General features: G+C 53.2%; 1 protein-coding gene across 2 annotated transcripts in view; it reads left to right on the top strand.

Moving 5' to 3' along the window:
* Window positions 1-27,447, top strand: part of PEBP4 (phosphatidylethanolamine binding protein 4) — a 76,044-nt gene that overhangs the window by 21,717 nt on the left and 26,880 nt on the right. For both annotated transcript variants that reach the window (XM_053966694.1, XM_053966693.1), the window contains one exon: window positions 14,358-14,456. In XM_053966694.1, coding sequence (XP_053822669.1) covers window positions 14,358-14,456 — 99 coding nt within the window. The remainder of the gene's footprint in view (window positions 1-14,357; window positions 14,457-27,447) is intronic.

Here is a 27,447-nt window from a genome sequence, read left to right as displayed (position 1 = left end):
TTCTAATGCAAATGTGCATTAGCTGATAATCGGAATGTTGAGTGGATTATTTCACCCCCAGACAGAGCTGCTGCAAGGCACATTTTTATTTTCTTTCCCTTTTAATATATTAAACCTAAAGAAAAAAAAAAAAATCCAAACCAATCCGCCACAAAGAAACCCACCTTGGGATTAGGATTGATCCCCGGGGATCTGGGCAGGAAGCAGGATCTCTCTTTTTCCCTCTCGAGGCCATAAATAAATGAAGACCCACGACCTGGTGACACCCTCTAACAGCTTTATGGAGTGTGCACCATAATTGTACCAGCAAACATTTGTGTTGTAATTAAAGCCAGGAGCCACCAAACCATGAGAAATTAATTAAAAGGAATCCTGGCTGTGGGAGCAGCATCCCAGCCCTCCTGCCTGTCCTGCTAAAATGCTGCTTCATCCTTTCTCTTCCCCCAAAAAAATCCCACAGAAGGGGCTGATCCCCCCTAAATGGGGATTTTTCCTCCCAATCTCCTGGATGCTGGAGCATCCCTGTCCTGTGGTGTCCCAGCCTCGCTGCTGGTGTTGATTTTGGTGGATTTGGGGAGTGGAGGGGTTGCCCTGGGTGTGTCCCAATGTCCACATGGGATGTGGGGTTTTTTTGGGAGCAGCCACAGGTTGGATGGTTGGTTAAAGGTGCCAGGCTCAGCTCCTGCCAGGAGAAACATGCAGGAAATGGGCATTTTTTTTTCCCAGCAGGGTTTGAATTTTGGGATATAAACAGGGAAGGGAGATAAACCCTTAGGAACAGGACCCTGCTGTGAGATCTCATTAAAAAATATTTAGGGATGATGGGAGAAATCTACACCCATCTATCCCCAGAAAGGGCTTTGGGGTTTTTTGGGGTTTGAGTATAAAAAGGGAAGGGAGATCAGCCCTTAGGAACAGGACCCTGCTGTGAGATCTCATTAAAAAATATTTAGTGATTATGGGAGAAATCTACACCCATCTATCCCCAGAAAGGGCTTTAGAGTTTTTTAGGGTTTGGGTATAAAAAGGGAAGGGCCATCCCACTGTGGGAATCTTGGAATGCTGCTTTGCCTCTGCTCCAACCCCTCAGCATCTTCCCCAAACCCCCTCCCACCCCAGGAGCAGCTTCTGACTGAACCCATCATCCCAAAAAGCGGGATTTGGCTGGAAGCTGCCATCCCCCTCATCCTGCTCCAACCACGGGACACTCCACCCACGGGGAAATTCAATCCCCCCGTGCTCCAGGAGCTTGGAGAAAGGAGCTGAATCCACCAAAACAAACCCTCTCCCTGCACGTGTGGCTGCTTCCCCCGGGAGAGGCTGAAAGAGAGACTGAAGCGCATGTGACAGATGTTAATCGCATCATTTAATGCACTCCTGGAAGGCACTTGGATACAGGGATGGGGAGGAACAGGAGAATAGACCATTGTCTCCCGTTTCCGGCAGCATCCCCCGGGAATGGATAACCCCAGGATGCACAGCTCAGCCCGGGAGTGAGGGAAGTGGGAATGGCAGCGAGGAAATTTGGGAGTTTTCTGGTGGATGTGCCCGTTTTGGTACAACGGAGTGATAAAAAAAGGCAGAGAAATCGGTTTTGTTTGGTTTCCAAAGGGCTGTTTATGGGGAAAAGTGGAGAGGGTGAAATAGAGGTGGTGGGATCACTTCTGATCCACAGCCTGGACCAAACACGGATACAGGAGAGGGGAAAATGGGGATTCAGGGATCATGGCTGGCCCACATCTGAGCATCCCTGGAGAAAACAGGGGATACAGAAGAGGGGAAATAGGGATGGAGGGATCACACCTGATCCACACCTGAACGTCCCTGGAGCAAGCAGAGAATGCAGGAGAGGGGAAATAGGGATGGAGGGATCACTTCTAATCCACAGCCTGGACCAAACATGGATACAGGAGAGGGAAAAATAATGATGGAGGGATCTCACCTGACCCACAAACAGGGAATGCAGGAGAGGAGGAAAGAGGGATGGAGGGATCATTCCTGATCCACACTTGAGCATCCCTGGAGCAAACAGGGAATACAGGAGAGGGAAAATAAATGATGGAGTGATCTCATCTGACCCACACCTGAACATCCCTGGAGTGAACAGCGAGTACAGGAGAAGGGAAAATAAGGATTGCCCCTGATCCACCTGAACATCCCTGGAGCAAATAGGGAATACAGGAGAGGAGGAAATGGGGATGGATGGATCATTCCTGATCCACACCTGAGCATCCCTGGAGCAAACATGGACACAGAAAAGGGAGAAATAAGGATGAAGGGATTTCATCTGACCCATTCCTGGAGCAAACAGTGATACAGGAGAAGGGAAATAGGGATGGAGGGATCAGGTCTGATCCACACCTGAGCATCCCTGGAGAAAAGAGGGGATACAGAAGAGGGGGAAATAGGGATGGAGGGATCACACCTGAGCATCCCTGGACTAGAATTGGATACAGGAGAGGGGGAAATAAGGATGGAGAGATCAGATCTGATCCACACCTGAACATCTCTGGACCAAACACAGATACAGGAGAAGGGAAATAGGGATGGAGGGATCATCTGAGCATCCCTGTACAGAATGAGCGATACAAGAAGGAAAATTATTGTGGAAGGATCATTCCTGATCCACACCTGGAGCAAAGACCTCCTGCTTGGCCTGAGGAACGATGAAACCCCATCCGATATCCATCGTGGGTGGGTTGGAGAGGGGAATTGCATTTCCAAGACAGGAGCAGCATCCCATGGGCTGCTTCCCTGATTGAATTCCCCCTTGGTGACCCGGGCAGGTAATTGAGGCACAGGGGAGCCGGGGCAGATCGCACCCCCTGGAAATCAGCACCTCCAGGCACCCCCCTGAGTCGGGCAGCAATTGAGGCGAGCTGCCTTCAAGGTGCCTAAAAGTAATCAACTTATTGCCTAATAGATTTCTCAGTCATGAATTCCCCGTGCTCCATATGCCCCCCAATCAGAGCAATTATGGATTTAAATGGAGCTGGAATCCGTGGTGCAGAAAATGCCCGTTTTAGCGGGAGATTGGCCAGAGGTGAGGGACCTGTAACACCCCTGGTAATGAAAGCTCTTCACAGCTTGCCGTGTTCCACCCGGGAATAATTGCTGCAGCCTGTGATACGGATCCGGCTGCGTTAATGATGCCCTGTTCCTTTTCACAGGACTCATTTCAGCTTTCCCCCGGTTTTTTTTTTGGTGGTTTGTTTTTTTGTTTTTTTTTTTTTTTTCTCCCGGGATTTCAAAGCGCCGAGGCATGGTGGGAATTAACGCATTAACGCGGCTGTTGTGGAGCTCGGGGTATTTCCAAATGTTGTTCCCGGGATCGATTAACAAAGTGCCGGGGATCAGGAGCCTCGGGAAAGGGTGGCTGGAGGGGAATGGAGTGTGACACGGGTGTCATCCCTCTGTCCATCCCATTTGGAATTTATTCGCTGTGACAGGATGGATTTATCAGAACAAAACATACATCAGGAATTAAAAAAAAAAAAATTAAAAAAATTTTGGATTGTAAATAAAACTCCCATTAACTTCCAAATGAAAACCACATCCAAGGGAGACAGTTGGCTTCTCCTCGGAGTTTATTATTAAATATTTTACCAGGGAGGGAAGTTCTGAGCTGAGCATCTTTTCCCTCCTGTTCCTGGCAAGAGCAGTTTGTGTGGAGGGAGGGTGAGCTCTTGGTTGTTTTCCCGAAGCTCTTTCTGGGGGTAGCTGGGTGTAGATTTCTCCCATTATTCCTAGATTTAAACAGCTTTTTAATGAGATCTTAAGGCAGGGTCCTGTTCCTAAGTAATATTGGGAATATATCTGTACTTCCAATATATCTCTATCTATCTGGGTTATAGTCTGTATTTCTATACAGTGCATATATAAAATATGTAAAGATTATATAGAAAATACATAGAGAATATACAGAGAATGTATAGAGAATATAGTCTACATCTCCATGTGGAATATATTTTAAAAATCTAGACATATATATTAAAATATACAAATATATCTGTTCTATATAGAAATATAGAATATATATAATCTTTATTCCAAATATATGAGATATATATTTTTATAAATTATTTTATTTGGTGCATAGGGGTGGGAGAAAGGCCCTGTCTGTTCTTTTGGATACTCACAACTCGGCAGCAGCAAATTCCAAGTGCTGGGAGGGGGTTCCAGCAGGTGAATGGATGCCGTGGGTGGGTCCGTGCCACATCCCCAGGGATGGAGCCGGACCGAGCAGCTCCCGCCGCTCCTGAAACGCTTTAATTTCCCCCCAAATGGAACCGAGGTATTTTTTTTCTCTCCGTGCCTTTGCGATCGCTCCGGCGGAGGCTCCCAAGGGACTCCGGGATTAATTTCCTCGGGTGACCCTGGGGGGCGCAGCCGCCTGACCCCGGCGCCGGAGGGGCCGCGAGGTCGCGGCGAGGGAGCGGAGGGGACCCGCGGCCGCTGATAAGGAGCTCGGGGCGCTCCGCGCTTTGGACAGCGCGGAAATGGCATTTCCAGTGAACTCAATCCCGGAGCGGCCCCGCCGAGCCCAGATTCAATTACCGGGCCCGGCAGCGCCGTCCCTGGGGACAGCAGTGTCACCGTCCCCCCGCCAGCGCCGCGGCCGCCCCGGCACCCCCCGGTGGCCTCGGGGGCGGCCCCGGGTCCCTGCAGAGGGGTCGGGGAGCGTTCGGGAATGATCAATGAGCAGGGGGAGAGCGCCGGGGGATTGTAGGAATGAGAGCTCATCCCTGTAAGGAATCAGGCTGTGGATTTTCTCTTGGAGCAGAGCTGGGGTTTGGTGGCTGTGGGGGGTGTGTGGTACCCTGAGGACTGTCCCGTGTCCCCCTCTCCACACAGGGCATGGGGCAGAGCCAGGCAGCTGCCACAGGGCCCTATCCATGTCCGGATGATTTTAAGGCTGATCCCAGTGGAGGAGGGGATGGGAGAGGCTGGGGAGAAGCTGGGGAGGCTCCTCTCAACGCCGTGTGCTGCTCTGAGACTCCTCACAAAGACCACAGGGACATCTGCTGAGACAGTGGCCACGTTCCTGACGTGGGCCATGCTCAGGTCACCTGGATCTCCCACAGCCAGGGTCTGTCCTCATCCCCAGATCCTCCTCCCTCAGAAACACAGAATGGCTGAGGTTGGAAAAGGCCTCTGGGATCGCTGAGTCCAACCAGTGCCCCATCCCCACCTTGTCACATCCAGCCATTCCTTGGACACCTCCAGGGCACTCCAACCCTCCCTGGGCAGTTCCAAGGCCTGAGCACCCTTTCCATGGGGAAATTCCTGCTGGTGTCCACCCTGAGCCTGCCCTGGCCCAGCCTGAGGCCGTTCCCTCTCCTCCTGTCCCTGTTCCCTGGAGCAGAGCCCGACTCCCCCGGCTGTCCCCTCCTGGCAGGAGCTGTGCAGAGCCACAAGGTCCCCCCTGAGCCTCCTTTTCTCCAGGCTGAGCCCCTTCCCAGCTCCCTCAGCCTCTCCTGGGGCTCCAGCCCCTTCCCATTTGGGACAGTTTGGGATGTGTGTGCTGGGTGTTTGGCACCATCCACAGCCCCAATCCCAGCGGGAAGCTGGAATTGTGACAGTGGGATAATTCCACTTGTGCTGGAGCCTGTGAAAATGCTCTTTCTTTTCACAGAGCAGAATCTAATCCAGAAGAGAAAACACTCATTATTTAATTTTCCCCAGTATTTTTGTGTGCTCATGGGATTTTAACTGTATTAATTATTATTTAATTTGCACTTTGGCAATTGATTTGTGCTGAGCTATTCTGGTATTTGAGAGCCAGCGATGCTCAATCCCTTTTGCATCCCCATTCATGTTGCCTCTCTCCAGCCCTTCTTCCCAGGTATCCATGCATGCCTCAGTCCCATCCACCTTTCTTCCAGGTGCTCACCCTGTCCCATCCAAAGCATCTCCTCTTTGTCCACCTCCCCTTTATTTGATTTTCTTGCTAATCTCCAACTACCAGACCCCAGCTGGGAAATTCCGAGCAGGAATCATCAGCTCGGAGTCACAGAGTGGAGGAGCTGGTGTCTCCTGGGTGTTCCTGGTGCAGAACCCCCATCCGTGGGGCCAACATCCTGCTGTCTCCATGGAAACATCCCCCCATCCCCTCTCAAGCATCCCTAAATCCCCATCCCTTCATTTCCATGTGAGGATCCCGAAATCCCCATCCCTCCATCTCTGTGAGCATCCCTCAAATCCCCTCTCTCCATCTCCACACATTCCAAAACATTCTTCCATCCACATTCCACAGCATTCTTCCATTCCATTCTTCCATTCACAGCATCCTTCCAGCCCTCCATCCCCACAAGAGAATCCCTCCATCTCCACACAAAACATCCTCCATTCCTGTCCCTCCAGCTCCTCACGAGCATCATTCCATGGCCACAGAACCATTCCTCCATTTCCATTGAAGCATTCCTCCATTTCCATTGAGCCTCCATTCCCATCCTTCCATTTCCATGTGAGATTCCTCCATTCCATTCCCTCCATTTCCATGTGAGATCCCTCCATTCCATTCCCTCCATTTCCATGTGAGATTCCTCCATTCCCATCTCTCCATCTCCATGTAAGGATTTCTCCATTCCCATCCCTCCATTTCCATGTGAGATCCCTCCATTCCCATCCCTCCATCTCCATGTGAACATTCCTCCATTCCCATCCCTCCATCTCCATGTGAACATTCCTCCATTCCCATCCCTCCATCTCCACGTGAGCATCCCTCCTTTTCCATCTGAACATCCTTTCATCTTCTCCATTTCCATGTGCACATCTCTTCATCCCACGTGAGGCTCCCTCCATTCCCCTCCATTCCCTTCCATTCCCCTCCATTCCCCTCCATTCCCCTCCATTCCCCTCCATTCCCAACCTTCCAGCTCCACAGGAGCATCCCTCCACCCCCAATCCCACTATTTCTGTGGGAGCATCCTTTGATCCCATGCAAAAACCTCTCCATCCCCATTTCTCCATTTCTGTGTGCGCATCCCTTCACTCCATTCCAGCCTCTCTCCATCCCATTCCAGCCTCTTTCCACCCCATTCCAGCCTCTCTCCATCCCATTCCAACCTCCCCCCATCCCATTCCAGCCTCTCTCTCTCCATTCCAGCCTCCCTCCATCCCATTCCAGCCTCCCTCCATCCCATTCCAGCCTCTCTCTCTCCATTCCTGTTTCCCTTCATCCCATTCCAGCCTCTCTCCATCCCATTCCTGCTTCCCTTCATCCCATTCCAGCCTCTCTCCATCCCATTCCAGCCTCTCTCTCCATTCCAGCCTCCCCCCATCCCATTCCAGCCTCTTTCCACCCCATTCCAGCCTCTCTCTCTCCATTCCAGCCTCCCCCCATCCCATTCCAGCCTCTTTCCACCCCATTCCAGCCTCTCTCCATCCCATTCCAGCCTCTCTCTCTCAATTCCAGCCTCCCCCATCCCATTCTAGCCTCTCTCCACCCATTCCAACCTCTCTCCATCCCATTCCAGCCTCTCTCCATCCCATTCCAGCCTCTCTCCATCCCATTCCTGCTTCCCTCCATCCCATTCCAGCCTCTCTCTCTCAATTCCAGCCTCCCCCATCCCATTCCAGCCTCTTTCCACCCCATTCCAGCCTCTCTCTCTCTCCATTCCAGCCTCCCCCCATCCCATTCCAGCCTCTTTCCACCCCATTCCAGCCTCTCTCCATCCCATTCCAGCCTCTCTCTCTCAATTCCAGCCTCCCCCATCCCATTCCAGCCTCTCTCCACCCATTCCAACCTCTCTCCATCCCATTCCAGCCTCCCTCCATCCCATTCCAGCCTCTCTCCATCCCATTCCTGCTTCCCTCCATCCCATTCCAGCTTCTCTCTCTCCATTCCAGCCTCTCTCCATCCCATTCCAGCCTCTCTCCATCCCATTCCAGCCTCTCTCCACCCCACTCCAGCCTCCCTCCATCCCCAGCCGAGCCCCCTCCATCCCCATCCTCACATTTCCAAGCCAGCATCCCTTCATCCCATCAAGCCTCCCTCCATCCCCCTCCATCCCCGCCACTTCCCCAGATAATGAGAGCGAGTTTAAAAAACTTAAAGCCTCTTCCTGCCCGCGGTGAGTGACACAAATGGAGTTCATATTTAATCATCTGTTAACTCGTTGTCTATTATAGCTCTTTAATAGCACCAGAGATATTCTTAATGAAGCATGATTTAAGGTATTTACAGCTCTAGGACCGACAGACATCACTCACAGTGTGCAGGTAATGAGGCGTAAAACAGCTCTGGAAACCGTAAAAATGGGAGAGAGAGAGCGAGGAGGGAGAGAAAGCAGGCGAGGAGTTCGGAGCTGAATTGTTCCAGGGTTTGTTTTAAAATGTTTAGGCATTTAAAGTCATTTCAGCTTCGCCGAGGTGTCTGGTAGCACCGAGTTCAGCAATTCCCAGCGCTGAGAACCCCTGCCTTGCCAGGAGGGGTCTGGGCCCCCGATGCTCCCGAGCTGAGACATCTCAGGAATCATGGGAGGGAGCAGGGAAAAAGCTTTTGAGGGTCCCCAAGGGCCTTGTGGGTGCACGGGAGCAAAGCCTGGAATTTCTGGGTGCACTTTCCCCTTTGTTTTCCCACTTGGTGGCACAGCAACCTTTGCTCACGGAGGGGACACCATGACCCTTCCCTTTGCTCGCCTGCAAATGCCACCCCCTGTGCAACGCTTTTGTTTTCTTATTTTTCCCCCCCAGAAAAAAAAAAAAAAAATTAAAAAAAACCCATCAGAACCCAAGCCAAGTTTTGCAAAATAATTTGTGACGGAGGTGCCATTCTGCATCAAAATATTGTGTAGAAAATGTCAAATGTCACCAATCCATGTGTCCCCCCGCGTGATAGTAATTGGGCTGGAAGGCTGCGCTCTGCCACCGCGGCCGCTGGCCGCCTCCTCCTCCTCCTCCTCCTCACACTCTGCTCGGGAGATGTGTCGCTTCCCGAGTCCGTCCCGGCTGCCCCGCCCGCGGAGCGGGGCCGGCCGCGGTGTCCCCAGCCCGGGGACGAGTGCGTGGTGCTCATTAGGCTGGAGTGGTGATAAACAGCTCCTGGGCAAAAGGGGGGCACGGGGTGGCAGCTCGGCAGCTGGAGCAGGCGGTTCTCGGGGTGCTGATTCCCTCCTGGATTTGGGACATGTGGCCCCATTCCCTGGTGTTTTCCCCTTGTGGATTTTGGTGGAATCCCCTCGATTTGGGGAACCCAAAGCAGAACCACAGTGGGGTCTCTGATTGAGGAATAACAGCCTGTTGCTCCCCTCCCTCCCCAAAAGTGCTCCAGAGACACTGACACCTGCATTTCCAGCACCACGGGCCCTTTGGAATATTTATCCCACTTTCTGCCTGGCTGTGTTGGGTGTGTAACAACCCCACTGCTGTTTTATTGCTGCTACGAGGGAAAACAAACTGTTCTTTCAGAGCAAATAATCCATTCCTTAAAGCATCCCAAGCCCTTAATCTGGGAACAGACCTTTCACACACACTCCTTAACCATCCTGGATGAATCAATCCTCATTAGGACATTAGGCTGCATAAATATTTGGCCGGTGAGGGAGCCCCAAGGGAGAGCAGAGGGATGGGGAGAGTTGCAGTTGGAAATTCAATGAAGTTCCCTTCGGCAGCGGGAGCCAGGCCTGGGAGAGTTGGGTCAAGCCTTCAGCCGGTGCCACTTGTCCCCTTGGGCAAGTCCTGCGGAGCAGGGTTAATTTTGCTGACCTATTTTTTTGCCCGTGGAAGTGGCGAGCTGCAGGTGGAAAACGAGGAGGTGAAATCCTGCCGCGCTCGGCAGCTCCTTCCCCAAGCCACAACACAACTCGGTCGCAAACAATTTCTTTGCCGCCGAGGAAGGAGCTGGAATTTCTCTCTGGCGAGGCAGCAGCAGCAGAATTGCGAAGCGGTGCCTGTTATAGAAACTTTTTAGTACTGGGGACAAGCCAAGAAAAAAGCCCAGATTGATCTCAAATCTCAGCTGGTGTTGGCGGCGCTTCCACCTCCGACTCCTGCACTGGTGGGACGTGAGCTGGACCCTCCAAGCATCCCTGAGGAGAGCTGATGATGTTTCCCAGTGTTCTGGGTATTCTTCCCAGCTCCCTGCACAGCCAGGAGCACCTGCCCTGCTCTGGAAGGTGATTTTGGGGCAGATTGAGATTTTTTGGTTTGTAATTGCATAAACACAGCTCTTCCCTGGCTCCATCCCCCGTCCCATCCCCACACCGGTGGGACCAGCCTGGATCATCTCATGCCATCAAAATCCTTCGCAGTAGGATAATCCGGGCTGGGGCAATGCCAGGCTGCAGCTCCCGGGGAGGTGAAAGGTTTTTTGGCTCAGATACCATCACAACCTGTCTGTGATTTCCACGATTTCCTTCAGCACCCAGGGAAATTCCTCAGGAGCTGTCAAGGATGTGGTGGCAACGGGGCAGCTGGAAATGTCACCTCGTCCCTTGAGTGGCGAGGGGCTGGTGTGGGGAACATCCTGTGCTGCGGGCGTGCACGGACAAGGAACAGCTCTGAGGGGTGGGTGAGCTGGGACGATCCAGACTGGATCCATCCAAACCTGTTCATTCCCCATGTTGGGAAGCAGGCGCTGGGCTGGTCCTGGCTGGGGCTTGGCCCAGTTTTGGGATGGAATTCCTACGGCAAAGCTGGGCACCATCCATCTCCCCTTCACAGCATAAAGCACATTTTAATCCATTTTTCCTCCATGCCCTGGATAAACGGCTGCCAACGGGGTGGACACACCAACACGGACACCCCTGGGCTCATCCAGCTCCATGCCCAGCCCAAGCTGGGTATCCCTGGCAGGGCAGAGCTCCGGGGCCACCCCGGCGCTGCCGAAAATGCCGGAGCACTGCATGTGTGCTGCTTCCATGTGTGCTGGTTTCCAAGGAAACCGCTCGCTCTACATGTGTGTCGCTTAACACCCTATTTGCTTTCATTTGGATAAGTCTTTAATTCCTGTGCAGCCCCGGCTCCGCGGGATCTGTTGAGCTCCATGTGTATCCTCAGCGCACAAAATCCCTCTCCTGCCTGCCTGCCTCTTGGAAAAGTCGCTGCCTGCTCGGAGCGAGTTTCCTAAACCTGTGCCTAATTGGAGCAGCTAATGCTTTCTGCAGGAATAACTGGATATTTCACTGCTGCTTCCCCTCTAGAAACAATTAGCAGGGAAAACACGGAATGCAGGGCTCTCGTCACCTGCCACCAGCGCTGCTGCTCCGGCTCCGTGTCGGGTGGAGGAGCAGGGCAGGGACGCCCCTTCCCAGGGATGTGGGGGGCAAAGCTGGGCGGTGCAGCTGGGTTTGAGTCCTTGGGAAGGCAGCAGCTCCTGTCAATGGTTAAATGTCGATTTTAAAGTTCCCCCCAGGTGAGGAAGCAGGGAAGGGTGGCCATGGAAGGGTGACCCAGTTGGTGTCACACATCAGCCTGGAGAAGGGAAGGCTCCAGGGAGAGCTCAGAGCCCCTTCCATGGCCTGAAGAGGCTCCAGGAGAGCTGGAGAGGGACTGGGGACAAGAGAATGGCTCCCACTGCCAGAGAGATGGGATATGGGGAAGGAATTCCTGGCTGTGAAAGTGGGGAGGGGCTGGGATGGAATTCCCAGAGGAGCTGTGGCTTCCCCTGGAGCCCTGGAACTGTCCAAGGCCAGCTTGGAGCATCCTGGGACAGTGGGAGGTGTCCCTGCCCAGGGGATGGAACTGGATGGAATTCAAGTTCTCTTCCCACCCAAACCATTCCAGGATTCCACGACATGGATAGGACACTCTGGGTCCTGCACTCCAGCAGCTCCTCCTTGGCCTGGGCCAAGCAGGAATGAGTGACAAAACTTTGGGGCTGCTTTTTTCCCCCCAGATTTTCATCCGCAGCAACCCAAAGTGGCTTTTTCTTCCCTTTCCCCCTTCTTCCCTTCCCGTTGCACAGCAAGATGCCTCCTGTCCTTGTGCACTGGAGGAATTTTCTGAGCTAAAGCCACTTTCCTCCTCTCCCAAAATCCCTGGGGCTGGCTCATGCTTGCAAAGCCGAGCAGCTCCCGTGTCACTCGGGGCTGGCTCCCGTCTGCAGCCCTGACAGCAGCTAATGCTGTTAGCCTGTGTCGAGGAGGGATTTCAGCATCAAAAACCCCCAAAATCACCACACTCGGGCTGCTCTGCTGCTTGCAAGCAGTTCAAAAACATCCACCCCCCGTGTTTGGGGTGCCTGGCATGGCCCAGGGACGTCGCACAGGGGGTTTTGGGGAGCTGCTGCAGCCTTGGGAGTGGCGCAGGATGAGCAGCCTGGATTAACTCGGCTCGGGGAGGGCTTTGCTATCTTTAGGTGGAAGGTGAGGGATTGTGGCTCTTAGGTTGGCCAGCAGGTGAGGAAAGAGAAAAATCCCCCGGGGCCAACCCGGCTCAGGGCGCTGACCCCAGCTCCTGTCCCCAGCGGGGTCTGGCCCTGCCGGCCCCCGGCCGCGTGCGCTGTCACCTTTCTAGGCCACAATCTGTCCCCAATTCCAAGCCTGCTGTTAGCTTCACTTGCACTCTATTCTCGTGTTTGCTGTTATTTTTTAACACTTTTTTTTCTCCCCATTTTTTTCCTTTTTTTTTTTTTTTTTAATAATTTTTTTTTTTTTTTTGCATAAAAACACTATCCTCTCCCCAGAGCCTGCCTGGAGCGAAGGCATGGTCTGTACAACTGCAATTATTTCGAAGAACAGATGGAGTGAGGAGCAGAAAGTCTGTTAATAGTAATAGAAATGCTACATGTTAACCTGGACAGCACACGATGACAGTCCCATGACTACACGTTCTGTTCCCACCAGCTGGGCTCCGAGCGGAGCCGAGAGATTCAGAAACGCCGAGCTCGGCTCCGCACCCTCCCCAAAGTTAGAGCTCAAATTCCTTCACACTTCCAGCGTAGGGTTTTTGGGTTGTCGGGCTTCTTCTCCCCCTCCCCTCCTCCTCTTCCTTCCTATTAAACGCTGATTTCGGCGCTGTTAAGGAATTTTGCTGCTTCTTCCCCTTTTTTTTTTTTTTTTTTTTTTTCTTTTTCAGCCGGCTGCAGCTGGGAGCGTGGTGGGGATGGTGGTGGCGGCTCAGCCTCGAGGTCCTGACCTTCAGCCTCACGTGGTGACGCCAGCACGGCCCCTTTCCCACGCTCACATCTGCAGGCTTGTTGTAATTCCCCCACCCTGGATGATGCCAGGCTGGGATTTGTGGAGCAGGGCAGTGGCGCTCCCGGGCGGGGCGCTTTGCAGGAGTTTGGGATTTTCTCTGCAACTGTTGCAAGCTAAATGGGTTGAAATCCTCATTTTCTGGTTAAAAACGGCTCTCCCTGTGGAGGTGGGGTCTTCAAGAGGTTTATGAGACATGTGGGATGCCAAGGGAGGGGGGCACAGGTTATGGCAACACCCCAGGGGGTTTTTGCCTCTTTACCCCAGCCAGAGGTTGGGAAACAGAGCAAAAATATTGAGTCAGCCCCAGGAACCTCGCTGTGCAAATCTCTGCCCGGTTTCACAGGGCGGGGGACGCAGCCACAGAGCTCCAGCTAATTCCAGTGGGAATTGCAGGGCTAAATCCCGGGGCTGTTTGTGACAGCCCAGCCCCTGGGGCGGCTGGAGCAGAGCGTGGCACCGCTGGCGCCCTGACAGACGCACCTGGAGGTTTTATTTGGATATAGATCCCTTAATCTGCGTGCTTGCGGGATAATCTGGTGCCTGAGGTCCTGCCAAATCCCTGGAGATCAGCAGGTTTTCCCTCCAGAGGTCACTTCCAACCCAGCTCCATCCTCAGAGGACAAAAATATCCACGTGGGCTCTGTGCTGGTGGCACCTTTGGGTGCTGGGTACCCTCAGTGGGGACCTGGGGTGGGCTGTGAGGGTTTCCTGGGGGCTAAACCAGTGTTATCCATAAATCCCAGCTCTCTTTGCTCAATTCCATCACCCAGGAATGGTACCTGACCTCCAGGTGCTACTTGCTGCAGCATCCCGGGAACATCTTTTGGTTATTTTGGGATGTTTGGGGTAGAGTTTGGCTCCCCACAGCCACTCTCATGGAGGATGGGGTACCCAGCTTGTCCTAAACCAAGTCTGGACCCCAAAAATACCAGAGTGGCTGCAATCCTGCACCTCAGTGGGATGTGGTGAGGAGCAGAGGGAATTCTCCTCGATGCCTTTTCTTTGGAGGAGACAGAACCTACATTTTTCCTCTGGAAAGATTTGGGATTAAATCCATCCTCAGCGGGTTTGTGGCCTCCCCTGGCGCCCGTTCCTCGCTCACCTCTGGCGTGATACCACCAGCATGCTCCTGCTGGGAAAGAGTGGAAAAATGTGGATTTGGGGGCTTCTTGTTGTCACCCCATGGCCACAGCATCCCTCTCTCCTCTGTTGCAGAACAAGAAATACGTCCTGGTGATGGTGGACCCCGACTCTCCCAACAGAGCCAACCCCCAGCACCGCTTCTGGAGGCACTGGCTGGTCACCGACATCCTGGTGAGTCCACGGGGTCCTTCCCAAGCCCCCGGGCAGGGCTGGGTTCCCATGGGATGCAAACTCCTCCCGGTGAAAGCCCGGAGGGGAGGACGAGTGTTTGCCAGAGAAATGTAAATGGTGCTGAGCGTGTAGGGAAGTGCTTCCTCAGGCTAAAAAGAGCCAGGCTGGTCCAAAAATATTGCTGCTTGGGTTTTTGGATTTGTTGGGTTTTTTTTTTTTTTTCCCTCTTTCTCCTAAGGAAATGCTGGAAAAAAAAAAAAAAAGCCCAAAAAACACTTTGCCAATTCCCCACCACCGGTTTTCTCTGCGGAGACAACGCGTCCTTCCAAACAGCTCCTGCTGCTGGTTGGGTTTTGAGCTTTAAAAAGTGGTTTTGGTGAAAATCTCAATTACTTTTCTTGCTTTTAATTTATTTTTTTTTAATTAAAAATGGTTTGAATTCAGTGAGAAAACAAGGGGGGAAATGAGTTTGGGATGAAGTGGGGCACTTCCCAGCACTGTGTCCATGGGATGACTCCTTCCCCCAGTCCCGGTGTGTCGTGGCTTTGCTCCCAGAAATATTTTGGAAAAGCAGTTTTTTCCCCCTCCTGCTTGTTTTTATGTGTTCAAAAAATGCGATGTTGCAGCCCTAAATCAATCTAACTGATAATCTGGGTACTAAAGCCTAATTAAGATATCAATTAATTTGCAGCGTGCATTTAACAAGAAATATCGCGTCGTTCTCCTCTATTATTCTCTGAAATTACTGCTGAGGGCTCTTTGTACAGATACCTTAATTAGACTTTTTATTGTTAATGGGCATATTAAGCAAATTAAAACGGGATATTAATACTTTCCATGAATTCCATAATTGGCTGAAAAATAGGAAGCATCGGGAATAATTGCAGGAATTTGTATACAAGGCTTGGGGTTTTTTTTCCATGTTGTTTTGTGTTTTTATCCTTCACAGAAACCCTTCTGCATTTCTAACAACAGGGTCCTGAAAGTCTCTCATTAATTTTAATATTTACCAAACGCAAAGGAGCCCAAGCTCCTGTGTTTCCTTCTGTACACAGATCCTTCGGAGCCGTTCCCTCTTGCTAATTATTGTGGTTTTCCTCTTTTTTTTTTTTTTTTTTGAGTGTAAAATCCTTTAAGCAAAGAAGGGAAATGTGGGATTCAAACCTCCAGCACAAATGGAAGGTGGGATTTTTTTTCCCCTGGCGTTTGAGTGATGCCATTTGTGATCTCTAAGGTCAAAAATTCTGTGTTAGGCCATGAAAGAGAGTGGGGAAAAAAAGGAGATTTTTGGGAAGGAAAAGGGTTTTCCCTATCTGCCAGGGATGGAGTGGATCCCAGCCCCAACAATTCCTTAAGCTTTCTTATCACGAGATAAATACATTTATAAATATAAACACACACATCTGAGCAGGGATTTGGCCTCGGTGCTCTTGATGGTCCCTTCCAACGTGAGATATTCACTGACTCCATGCAATATTCTATATAAATCCTATATATTGATATGATCCCTATAATGATGGGATAAATATATCCCCTCTATCTCCCGTGGGTGTGTGTATATGTATCTCTCCTCTACACACACAGAAACGCGTATAAATCCCCCAAATCCCACAAATGCACAAGGAACCACCAAAAAAATCATCCCCGCCCCATGAGGACACCGCGACCAAACCACCTCAGCTCGGTCCCCGTGGCTGGGGGTGCAGTGGGGGGGGGGTTCTGGAGTGTCTAGGAGGAGTTTTCCCGATCCCCCAGCCCCAAATCCGGGTGCGGAGCCGGCGGGCTCAGCCACATGGTGTCTCGTTGAGATGCAGATCCTTGGGGGATATGGAAGTCTTGGCTCCGAGGAGCTTCAGCTGACAGCCTTATTTGCACACTGGCTCTAAAATAACCGTGTAGGCTTTACATGACACCTTCTGTTGCTTTGGTGCAGAGAGGGGCTTGCAAGTGCCTTTCTCCGGGAGGGATGGGGCGGCCGGTGCCGTGCCGGGGGGGCTGGCGGAGCCCCCGCGCCCGCTGGTGCCCCGGTGTCACCCCAGTGTCGCCCAGTGTCACCCCAGCACTGAGCCAGCATCACCCCAGTATCACCCAGTGACACTCGGGCATTGCCCAGCAGTGCTTGGTACCAGCCCAGTATCACCCAATGTCACCCCAGTATCACCTCAGTATCACCCAGCAGTGCTTGGGTACCACCCCAGTATCACCCAGCGTCACCCCAGTATTGCCCAGCAGTGCTTGGGTACCACCCCAGTATCACCCAGCATCACCCCAGTATCACCCAGCATTGCCCAGCAGTGCTTGGGTACCACCCCAGTATCACCCAGCATCACCCCAGTATCACCCACCATTGCCCAGCAGTGTTTGGGTACCACCCCAGTATCACCCAGCGTCACCACAGTATTACCTCAGTATCACCCAGCAGTGCTTGGGTACCACCCCAGTATCACCCAGCATCACCCCAGTATTGCCCAGCAGTGCTTGGTACCAGCCCGGTACCACCCCAGTATCACCCAGTGTCACCCCAGTATCACCCAGTATCACCCAGCATTGCCCAGCAGTGCTTGGGTACCACCCCAGTATCACCCAGTGTCACCTCAGTATCACCCAGCATCACCCCAGTATCACCTCAGTATCACCCAGCAGTGCTTGGGCACCAGCCCAGTATCACCCAGTGTCACCCCAGTATTGCCCAGCAGTGCTTAGTACCACCCCAGTATCACCCAGTATCACCCAGCATTGCCCAGCAGTGCTTAGTACCACCCCAGTATTGCCCAGCATCACCCCAGTATCACCCAGCATCACCCCAGTGTCACTCCAGTATCACCCAGCAGTGCTTGGTACCAGCCCAATATCACCCAGTGTCACTCCAGTATCACCCCGGCATCCCATGGGTGTCACCCCAGCATCCCTTGGGTGTCACCCCGGCATCCCTTGGGTGTCATTCTGGCATCCCTTGGGTATCACCCCAGCATCCCTTGGGTGTCACCCCGGCATCCCTTGGGTGTCAGCCCAGCATCCCTTGGGTGTCAGCCCAGCATCCCTTGGATGTCATTCTGGCATGTCTTGGGTGTCAGTCCAGCATCCCTTGGGTATCACTCTGGCATCCCTTGGGTGTCACTCTGGCATCCCTTGGGTGTCAGTCCAGCATCCCTTGGGTGTCACTCTGGCATCCCTTGGGTGTCAGTCCAGCATCCCTTGGGTGTCAGTCCAGCATCCCTTGGGTGTCACTCTGGCATCCCTTGGGTGTCAGTCCAGCATCCCTTGGGTGTCACTCTGGCATCCCTTGGGTGTCAGTCCAGCATCCCTTGGGTGTCAGTCCAGCATCCCTTGGGTGTCACTCTGGCATCCCTTGGGTGTCAGTCCAGCATCCCTTGGGTGTCAGTCCAGCATCCCTTGGGTGTCACTCTGGCATCCCTTGGGTGTCAGCCCAGCATCCCTTGGGTGTCAGTCCAGCATCCCTTGGGTGTCACTCTGGCATCCCTTGGGTGTCACCCCGGCATCTCTTGGTGTCACCCCAGCCTCCCCCCAGCATCACTTGCGTGTCGCCCTGGCATCCCTCTGGCATCGCCCAGGCTTTGCCATCCCCCAGTTTGGAGGGAAGCAGCTCCAGCAGCACTAAATGGGTGCTGCAGTACTTTGGCACGCCACCAGCTTTGGGGTTTGGCTCGGGATTTGCTCTCCCAGGTGGGTTTTAGGGATGGAACCATCCCGTCCCCTCGGCGCCGCTCGCCGTTCCTTATCAGCCGCTGCTCCGTCGCCGCTCCGATTGTCAAACAGAGAGATGCTTTCACTCCTATTCAAAATAATTTAAATAAAAATGTTGCTACAAAGTGGAATAATATCTTTTGATGAATGTTTTTAAAGCCCTTTAGGTTTTCATGGTAATTTGCAGTGTAAAATTATTTAGAGATAAGAGCCAAATTAGCTCTTATAGGCGGAGGTCGATATGTCCCGTTATCCATGGAAGCAGTGTTTAAATATAATCAGCCTTTACTCTAATGCAGCATAATTGTTCATTTGAAATAGCTTTTTTTTTTCTCCCTCTTTTTTTTTTTTACTCCATTCAATGAGTCATTAAAATATTCAAAGGATAATGCAGTGAATTGGAAATGAATTTATCACATTATCCTGTACATACTGTAGAGCATCAGGTAACCAGGCAGAGTCGGAACCGGTTTACAGTGAATTCCCGGTAAACAAGGTTTTCCATTTTGTATTCAGTGGGGAAAGAAAAAGAAGGGAGAAAATACTGCCCTTCAAATGGAAAGCTTTCCGTCTTTATTCCCCCTCCTCGGGGAGGAGGAAGGGGGAGGGCGAGAGCAGTGAATTTGTACTCCACTAAAGCCTCGCCGCTTTAACTTTATTTTTATCAAAATATGTTTGTAACAGAAAGTCGTTATGGAAACGGGTTCTGCCAGCCGGGAGAAATCCTGCGCCAGGATGGAACTGAGCGGGACCCGCCGGGCTCTGCTGCCACCGGCGCCGCTTGGATCAGCCACCAACCCCTTCCCAGGGCAGGGCGCTGGGGAAACTGAGGCATGGAGCTGCCACAGGCAACTCTGGTGTCGGATAGGGGAAGTGCATCCGATGTTTTTGAAGGAGAGCCATTCCCACCCATCGCTCATCCCGGCCTTCCCCGCACTGTGGGTGCAGCTCTCGCTGCTCCAGCTCCTCCCGTGGCTTTGGCGGGCAGGGTGGGGATCCCACGGATGGGCACTGGCGCATTTGGGTGCCGAGGGATGGTGGCACCGCTGTCCCCAAGAGGTCCTGGCAGCACCGCTGGCCTTCCCCGCGGTGCCGTCCCCGGCGGTGGCCGCGCTTGTCACCGCGCGCGGCGTCGCCGTTGATAAACAGGCTCCGGGTTGCAAGTGTCACCATAGAAACAGGTGCTGTCTTAAGCAAACAAGGGCTTTATTAACCTTAAAAATTATGGGGTTTTTGCACAAGGGAAAGATGGAAATGGAGCTGCAGGGCACAGGCTGCTCGCCTCTGCCCGTGGCTCTGTCCCCTGGCCCTGTCCCCGTCCCAAAGGGATGTGTGCTCTGCGGGAAACTTTTCCTCTGTGGCACACGGAACACAGCTCCAGCTTCTCCAGAACGCTGGATTTATCAAAAATCAGAGAGATCAGCTGTTAATTGCTCACTGCTGCTATTCCAGCTCCTCGGTGAAGAGTTGTAGGGACACCTTGGGGACACTTTTGCCGAGCACTCATGAGCCAGGTGCATTCATCATCCCAGCAGGAGAAAAAAGTCAGGGCAAGGAATGATTTTTCATCATTAATTGATGCTGGGGGGAGGAAAAAAATCAGCTTTTGGGTACCCTGCAGACAGGGAGGTTCCACATTTTGGGAGCTGCTGGAGGTGCTGGGGCAGCTTTCCTTGTGCCATGCAGCATCCATGATTCCCACAGATCCGTGGAATTGTGGGATCGCTGATCCCTGCCTCGCTGGGGGGGAGAAGGGGCAGATGTAGGAGTTGGTGCCCTGCTATTGTTCCTCCTCGCTGGAGCCCTCTCGACTCTGCTTTTTGGTGATGAAACCGAGGGTTTGAAAGGGAAAGAACAGAGGGAAATGTTGGTTTAATTGATGACTTGGCTCCTCGGAATACTCAGTTCCCTGGTGTGAGTTTCTGTCGCTGCTCGTTAATGAAGCCTTTATTAATAAAAGAAATTAGAAAAAAAAAAAAAAAAGAAAAAAAAAACCAAAATAAGTAAAGAGACTGCAGCTCAGGGGGAAGTTTTCTTTGCTCTCCAAGCTCCTATGGAAGGAAGGAATTCTTCCCTGTGAGGGTGGTGAGGCCCTGGGATGGATTTCCCAGAGAAGCTGTGGCTGCCCCTGGATCCCTGGAAGTGTCCAAGGCTAGGTTGGACAGGATTTGGAGCACCCTGGGACAGTGGAAGATGTCCCTGCCCATGGAGCTGGATGAGATTTCAGTTCCTTCCCACCCAAACCACTCTTGATTCCATGAATTTCTCATCCTGAGAGATGTTTGAAAGGAGATTGTGTGCCTGGAGGGAGGTTGTGGGCTGGCAGGGATCAGTTTCTTCTCCCAGGTATCAAACGACAGGACAGAAGTTGTGCCAGGAGAGGTTTAGGTTGGATATTGGGAAGATTTCTTCCCTGTGAAGGTTATCCAGCCCAGGGCAGTGGTGATGTCACTGTTCCAGCAGGGATTTTAAAGCCATGTGGACGTGGCACTTGGGGACATGGTTTGGTGCTGGCCCTGGCAGTGCTGGGGGATTGGTTGGACCCGATGATCTCCAAGGGCTTTTCCAACCCAAACAATTTCATGATTCCGTGATTCCATCAGTGCTGCGGTGCTCTGTCCAGAGGGAAGTTGTGTTCCTGGGATGCCGAGGGTTAATCCCACTGCTGCACCCCTGCAAATCCCACTATTCCCACCCCAGGAGCTGCTGGCTCAGCCGCCCTGCTCGGCTTTGTGCTCACCTGGAGTGTAATTAACACTGCCAGGTAATTGCACTCCCAAAGCCCCTGAGAGAGCTGGCACTGAGCAATTCCCACTGGGACCAGCAATGGCTCTGCTGAATTTTGGGAATGTCCATCCCACAGCCGGGATGCAGCAGGGACAGGGAGGATGGAGAGTGTTGGTTGCTCCCTTTGAGGAGTAGGAAAAAAGGGGAAAGCATCCCAAAATCTCCCTTCCTTCTTGGGGGGAGGGTAGGGCAGGCCTGGGACACGCAGCTGTGGCTTTGCTCCCTGGCTCATCCCTTGGGAATGCTGCTCCCTCCTCCTGGGAGCCGCGGGATGCCAGGCTCAGCACAGAGGTGCCTTTTAGCATTATTATCCTAAATAATCCTAATAATCCTAATAATCGTGATGAACGGGGTGTTAACGATGGCTCCGAGAGGCTCCCGGGGCCGCTCGGATTTATCCACACCCCAGCCTTGTCCCAGGGCTGATCCTGACCCTGCCATTCCCTAGGGATGAACTCAGGGTGAAGCCACAGTGCTGAAGTGTTCAACACCCAAAAACCTGCCAGGTTTTGGGGTTATTTGGGATTTTTCCACACTGGCCAAGAGTTGCTCCCTCTGCTCCATGTCCACAGCAAGGATCCTTATATGGATGGGAATTCAGGTTTTTTTTCCCTTCGATGCTTCTGTTTCATTTAACATGCAGAGGCTACTAATTTGTCACAATTCAATAAAGCCAAGGTTACAAACACTCTGGCTGCTGTTTATTTAAACGATAGTTTGTTAATTAGCTCCTCTTAACGAGGAGAGAATAAATCAGATAAAACCTATCAAAAAAAAAAAAAAAAAAAAAAAAAAACAACGGCAGGGAGAGATTTCACAGATTAATTTTATATTCCATCTGAGGTATTCCTGGCAGCCAAGCTCCCATTTCCATCCCAAGCTGCTTCCCTGTGCAGGTACAGGTGTGTGAGGAGCACTGTGGACCTGGGATAATGCTCGGCCTCGTGGCATTTTGCTTACCAGGGGTACAAAAAGGACTTTTCTGGCTCTTTTATGGCTCTTTTATGGCTGTTTTCTGCTGTTGGGCTCCCTCCCTCCAACACGGTCATGGTGAGGGGTGACCCTCTCTGCCTTTTCAGTTTTCCCTCTGTTTAATCTGAGGAAGTTTGGGATGGAATCAAAACTCAGATCCTGAGTAAAGTTGATGCAGTTGGGAGTTCAGGGAAGGTTTATCCATCACCACCAGCAGTGCCGAGCTCCAATCCCATCGCTGGCTCCTGTCACCAACCCATGCCACCACCACGGGAATATTTCATTTACAGCCTGTAAAACCTGTCTGGGGACGGGATTTCTTACAAACTCTTGCCTGTGTCCCCTATTTGGGGACACCTGTGAGCATCCAGGGACCTCAGGAGCATCCTGGTGGCCGCGGTGGTGGCCGGAGGAGAGCGCTGGAGTCGGGCCTACTTTGCAGAAGAGACACTGATCAATGATTAATCGGGCATGTGTGGTTGTGTGGGAGCGATTTGTGTTGGAGGAGGGAACTCCTACAGCACCCCGGTCATGAATCATTTGAAGAGCAAATTTGTGCAGTTACCAAGGGAACGGAAGAAAGGAAGGGACTTCCCTTGCCGAAATGACTCGCGCTCTGATGCGGCTGAGAAAATCGCTCCAAAAAAAAAAAAAAAAAAAAAAAGGGAAAAAAAAAAAAAAAAAAGAGCCGAAGCTGTGACTAAGCAGCAGAAGTTATGTAAAGTGCTCGCTGGGAAGTGCAGGGGAGGGACAGCACATCCTGCCGCTGCCCACGGCGGTGGCGGGGGGCGGCCGCCGGCCCCCTTCTCGCCTCCCCGGGGAGCGGGGGCGAAGCCGCCGGCTGGGCCGGGCCCGCTCCCGCCCCTTGCCCTGGCTCAGGCAGCCGCTTGCAAAGGTTGGGGAAGAGCCTCGGTGTCCCCATGGAGTGCGGCAGCGTCGCCAGGCTGGGACCGCCACGCGTGTCCCACCCCTCGGTGTCACCCTCTGTCGCTGTCCCCCAGGGAGGTGTCCTAGCACCGGGCAAGGGGGGCAGTTTTGGGGTGCTTGGGGTCCCTCATCCAGCTGGGTGTGTGGAGCTGGGATTCTCCATAGGGGATGGGAAGATGTGGGAAGCGATGTTTGCATGGGGCTCATGGTGCTGACCTTGCGGTGGCCGATTTGTCACGTCTCAGTCAGGACCGGAGTGGTGGCCCAGGGTGGGATCCTCTGCTCCGCTCCCCGGGCAAGGGCCACACACTCATTTTGGGGCTCAGCACCCCGATTTAACAATGCTCGCCCAAATTTGGGGATGCTCATCCAAAGGCCACCAAAGCACCAACCTCCCCTCCACGGCAAGGGATGCGCGGGGCACTTCCAAACCCCGGGAATGTGGTTTCCCTGGGAAAAAGTTCCCCTGGGGCTGTGCGAGGCAGAGGGAGAGGCAGAGGCTGCGGCAGCCGAGAGATCCGCAGCAGCAGCGGCGGCGGCATCGCCGGAAAGATGCTTGGGATCTTTCCAACTTCCGCCCGGGAGCCCCCGAGCCCGGCGGGGAGCCGCTATCGCTCCCGAAAAGGGAATGCAGAGGCAGCTGCACGGTGAAGGAAAACCCTCTGCCTGCCCTCCCCTGGTGCCACAGACACCCGGTGTCTGAGCGATTAGTCACCGCCGAGGCTTCCCTCCTCCACAGCAGAGCCTGTCCCCCCACACAGGGAGCCAGCGGAATGCTTAATTGGAGTTCCTCACACCTACCCGGGGGTAGCCTGAAACGAAGTGACAGCGCCGAGCGAAGCGCTGGAGTCAGACCCCGGAGCTGCGGGTTGCTATGGAGTCCCCGGGTCTGGATTTTAGGGGGAAAGGAATTGTGCGGATGGGTACGGGTGGTGGTCCCGACGGCAGGGTGATCCCGTGGGATGGGGAAGGTGCAGGGCTCGTCCCTGAGGGGTTCTGCTCCTTGACGGGATGCTCGGCCCCAAGAAGGTGTTTTGTGCCCCATAAAACTGTCAGGATTTGGGATTGATGAGAAACTCTGTAAGGCTTCTGAATCCTGGGTATGGCAGGGCAGGGAAGCTCATCCTTGAATTCTGGGCATGGAAAAGGGTCAGGGAAGCTCATCCCTGAATTCTGGGCATGGAAAGAGTCAGGGAAGCTCATCCCTGAATTCTGGGAATGGAAGGAGTCAGGGAAACTTATCCCTGAATTCTGGGCATGGAAAGAGTCAGGGAAGCTCATCCTTGAATTCTGGGTATGGAAAGGGTCAGGGAAGTTCATCCCTGAATTCTGGGAATGGAAAAGGGTCAGGGAAACTTATCCCTGAATTCTGGGCATGGAAAGGGTCAGGGAAACTTATCCCTGAATTCTGGGCATGGAAAGAGTCAGGGAAGCTCATCCCTGAATTCTGGGCATGGAAAGGGTCAGGGAAACTTATCCCTGAATTCTGGGCATGGAAAAGGGCCAGGGAAGCTCATCCCTGAATTCTGGGCATGGAAAGGGTCAGGGAAACTCATCCCTGAATTCTGGGCATGGCAGGGCAGGGCAGGGAATCTCATCCTGAATCCTGTGTAGGGCAGGGTCAATGAAGCTCATCCCTGAATCCTGCAGATGGAAAGGGGTAGGGAAGTTCATCCCTGAATCCTGCGGATGGGGAAGAGGATAAGAAATCTGATCCCTAAATCTCTTGTGTGGAAAGGGGTAAGAAAACTCATTCCTTAATTCTGCAGTATGGGAATGGGTTAGGGAAGCTCATCCCTGAATCCTGTGAATGGAGAAGGGGAGGAAAGTTCCTCTCTGCCTTCCGTGCATGAGGAAAAGGGTGGGAAAGCTGATCCCTGCATCCCGTGCTTGGGAAGGAGTAGGAAAACCTCATTCCTTCACTCTGAAGTATGGGAAGGGGGCAGGGTACCCCTGCATCCTGTGGGGGTGAGGAGATTGGGAAGCTCAACATGGCTGGGAGCATCCCACAGGACCCAGGCAAGCTTTTCCTTCCCAATGAAGTTCCTTTGGAACTCCCAGATGCATCAGGAGAGTCCCTGGTGACCGTGTCCCAGGGGTGGGATGTCTGTCCCAGGGGTGGGATGTCTGTCCCAGGGATGGCAGGACAGTCCCCACAGCCTGGGTCTGGAGGCAACAGCGCTGGAGTTGGACCAAAAGATTCATTTTCCTGCCTGAAATTCCCAGTGAGGATTTTAAGCCCCTTAAAAGCAGTTCCTCCTCCCAGTGGGGCCGAGCACCACGGTCTGGTTTGATCAGCCAAGGGGACAGAGCAGCACTGGGACACCCCTAAAAGTCCCATATCCCCCTTCTCATGGCAGCCCATCACCTTCATCTTCCTCCAAAATATATTTGGTTTCAACTTCCAGGTGTTTTTTTTTTTATGTAAAATGTGGAGAGTGGGGTCCCAGGACCTGAGTCCCCACCTGTGCCCCTCACCTGGGGGAGCCTGGACGTTTGCTTTCCCTCAGGAGAAGGAAATTACAGCTTCATTCCCATCAGGAACAACTTCTTTTCCTCAAAACAGAGCAGGAAAACAGGATATCGTTTGTGGTTTCATGAAAAAGTCATCTTTTTTTTTTTTTTTTTTTTTATTCTCGTCACTTTAGGTTCTATTTAAAATTTGGGTATTCTGAGATGGAAAGTTATTTCAAAAGGGCAAAAACACGTCAAGCTCCAGAAAACGGTGAAATCAGCTCCATGGTGGCTTTTTTTTTTTTTAATTTTTTTTCTTTTTAAAATTTTTTTTTTGGAAGCACAATTCTCCCCCAAACTCCCCCAGTGCAGGATCCTGCTCTTGCCCCAGTGCTGCTCAAGGAGCATCCTGGTACCAAAATGCCATTTTTCACCCCGATCTCTCGCCCAGCTGATGGTCTGGGTGTATTCCTGAGGGATTTTCCACCCTCCGGAGCCTCTCAGTTGTCTCAGTTGCCTTGAACCCGACCCCAAACCCGCGGGGGTGGCGAGGGACGATCGTTGCAGCCCCATCGATCCCATCCGCCAGCTAAAGGACCCCTCATCGATAAGGCATCGACTCTCACGGGGCATTCCCACCTTAAAAAGATCATCTAGAAGCGAGAGTGATTAATTAGTGTCTTGTAAACGACTCGGAAAGGAGGTGGCCGGTAAATGCGAGAGCAATTAAATCCGCAGTGCCCGAACGCCTCCGACCCCTCGCCCGGCACATCGATCCCCCTCGGCAGCCTCTGGGGTGGGCTGAGCCGGGATCCTATCCCCCAGGCATGGGGAAAAATGACTTTTCCCGGCCTGGGAAGTGCTGCCGGCTCTCGGTGCAGGCCGGCCCCTGCCGAACGCGATGGGTTCGCTCCCCGCTGTTTCTCAACGAGAGGGATGGAACAAGGTAGGAGAGCGAGGGAAAACCCTCCGCTGGCTTCCCTTGATGAACTGAGCTAATTTCTCTCTTAATGGTTAGCTCCGGAGCTGAATGTGAGGCTTTCCTCCTGCACAGCAAACCCTCTCCCACACACAGACAAATAGGCTGAATATTTAATTGGAATTCCTCACACCTACAGGGTAAAGCCTTGTCAGTAGAAATAGAGCCCATCGCCAGCTGGCATCCCCGCACGCCACCCACCTTCGCTCGGAAAAAAGAAATCCCTCCCCGTCCTCCCCTCTTTTCCACACCCCCACGGTGCCCCCCCGGCCGCGGCGGGATCTGCCCCCCACTCCCGGGATGCCCTGTCCGGGATGGGGGTGCCCGGGCAGCACCCGGCCCTACAGGTCCTGCCGGGAGAAGATTCCAGCGGTTCGTCCCCTGCTGGGCACTGCCCTGGCCGGAGCAGCCCCACGGGAATACCCTAAAGAGCCCCCCTGGGAAAGTGAGGACCCCAGGGCAGGGCCAGGCTGGTGGCAGGGGACTGGGAGCACCAGAGGGCACTGCCAGGCTGTCCATCCGTGCCATCCCTGCCAGCCCAGAGCCATGGAACGCTGGAGAGATGGGGGCTGGCAGGGGGATGTGGAGCGCCCCTGTTTGCCAGCCCTGGGGGTGGCAAAACCACAGCTTGCACTCCCTAAAATGACTTTCCTTCCTGTCCCCACGCTGTCCTGGCTGCTGTGGGATGTGATCCATGTGGGAGCACTGCCAGGGAGTGCAGTACCTCAAGGTTCCCCTTTCGGGGCAGGTTCTGGGCTCTCCCTTGGGGCTGCAGGTGCTGGTAACCCAGCCCAGAGCAATCCCCCAGTTCAGATTTTCCAGGGATGGGTGAAGTGGGAGGAGGAAGGAGTTGCCCTGCGTGGACTCCTGCACCAGGGGACCACCCAGCGCCAGGCAGAGCGTGGCACTGTCCCCATGGTGGCACTGTCCCCATGGTGGCACCATCCCCATGATGTCACAGCACACCCAGACCCTCCCCTTACCTCTGGGAAGGCCAGGGATGGGGCTGTGTGTTCCCAGCTGGATCCACAGCCCAGGCCTACAGGATTTGGGGTGGGATGATGGCAGTGCAGGGACAGGGATGTTCCACCCCGATGTTTCCTCACCCTTGGGATCACCAGGATGGAGGAGCTGCTGGGGACAGGGATGTTCCACCCCGATGTTTCC

This window comes from Vidua chalybeata, chromosome 28 (genome assembly GCF_026979565.1).
Source record: "Vidua chalybeata isolate OUT-0048 chromosome 28, bVidCha1 merged haplotype, whole genome shotgun sequence".
In the NCBI taxonomy this organism is placed as follows: domain Eukaryota; kingdom Metazoa; phylum Chordata; class Aves; order Passeriformes; family Viduidae; genus Vidua; species Vidua chalybeata.
Note: the sequence above shows the minus strand (reverse complement) of the source record. Positions and strands in the feature narration are given on the sequence as shown.